The sequence below is a fragment of the Rhagoletis zephyria genome, unplaced genomic scaffold (assembly GCF_001687245.7).
Source record: "Rhagoletis zephyria isolate East Lansing unplaced genomic scaffold, Rhagoletis_zephyria_1.1 Rzeph_scaffold_39972, whole genome shotgun sequence".
Taxonomy (NCBI): Eukaryota; Metazoa; Arthropoda; class Insecta; order Diptera; family Tephritidae; genus Rhagoletis; species Rhagoletis zephyria.
The window spans coordinates 1-1264 of record NW_016197027.1 but is presented as its reverse complement, the minus strand read 5'-3'; the positions used below and the strand labels follow the sequence as shown (position 1 = coordinate 1264).

The window sequence follows — 1264 nt, the reverse complement described above, 5'->3', positions numbered from 1 at the left end:
GTGGTGATGATAAGAAGTGTGGTGACATTATCACCGTCTTTTGTTGTTGCTTCAGAGCTTGAAGAGGAGAAAACAGGTGGTGGTTGAGAGGCGAGAATTAGCAGCAAAAACAGCAAAAACATTGAGCCTTGAAAGCGCCAAAGAATCAGTTGCATCATTGCTGGCAAAACACGCACACACACACACACTTACAAAAGAACAAAACAAAACAAAATAGAACTCTTTACCGCTAAAGAATTTCCCAGAAGAGAAACTGTTGCTGCGATTTTTGCTGCTTATCAAAATAGAAACCCCAGTGGAGAAAAACAGAACGAATTTCTGATTTACATGAAAACGTTTTTTGCTTCAGAAAAGTTGTGTCGAGCTGAGTAGAGCGATAGTGGCTTACAGTGTGAAGTTTGTAGGTAGGTACACAGAGGTGATACGGTGATCATGAGATAAGAAGGAAAGAAGAAAGGGGAAAAAGTATGATACAAAAAAGGAATGAGCTTTTGAGAAATAGAAAATGTGAAAAGTTCTAATCTAGATCTTGGCATGGCCGTTGAGCAGAGCCGTCGATGGTCCACTACCGCTGCCGCCACTGTTATTGTTTTGCTGGTGATGATTATTCTGCTGCTGATGATTCGGTGGTGGTGGTGGTAATGCTGCTGCTGCTCCTGCTGCTGATGAAGCTGTTGTCGAATTGGAGCTCTCCGTTTGCTGACCCGAGGTGTTCGGCTTCTGCTGACCCTGCTGGCCCTGCGAGGAGGCAATGCTGGAGAAGAGGCGGGTGCGCTTGCGGGCGTAGTGGTGCCAGTGGAGGATGATCTGGTCGTCGATGAACTTGCTGCACTGCGTCGAGGTCAGCTCCCGGCGAAAGTGCTCCGCCTGCAGCAGGTCGAGAAAGTGCAGACACATCGGGTACTTGATGAACTTGGCGTATTCCGGCCGCTTCCAGTACTGCAGGTAGTCGAGGTAGTTGATGAACGCCTTGTCCTTGAAGTAGCCTCGCTGGGCGAGGTCTGGGCGGGGTAAAACAAAGGAGAGAGGGAATTAAAGGTTGAATGAAAGATAATAAACCGAAACTTACAGTTGAGGTAGTTGGGATTGGCGAGGCACTGCACAAACTCCAGTTCAATCTGCAGGCGAATCTTGTCCTCGGATTCTGGTGAAATTGGGGTAGAAAAAAGAGGGGTTCAAATTGAGAAGCGTGATTTAATTTAGGGTGAAAGACGACTACACAAAAGAAAGCAGTGGATTTAGAAATGGTAGTGGAAAAAATACA

General features: G+C 46.4%; 1 protein-coding gene across 1 annotated transcript; it reads right to left on the bottom strand.

The window, feature by feature from the left end:
• Positions 1-522: 522 nt before the first annotated feature.
• LOC108354869 (mediator of RNA polymerase II transcription subunit 31-like) lies at positions 523-1163 on the bottom strand (the record flags this gene model as incomplete). Its single annotated transcript, XM_017606044.1, has 2 exons — positions 523-1001; positions 1070-1163. Coding segments are annotated over 2 exons (573 nt in total), but the record flags the coding sequence as incomplete, so codon positions are not given.
• Positions 1164-1264: the final 101 nt, after the last annotated feature.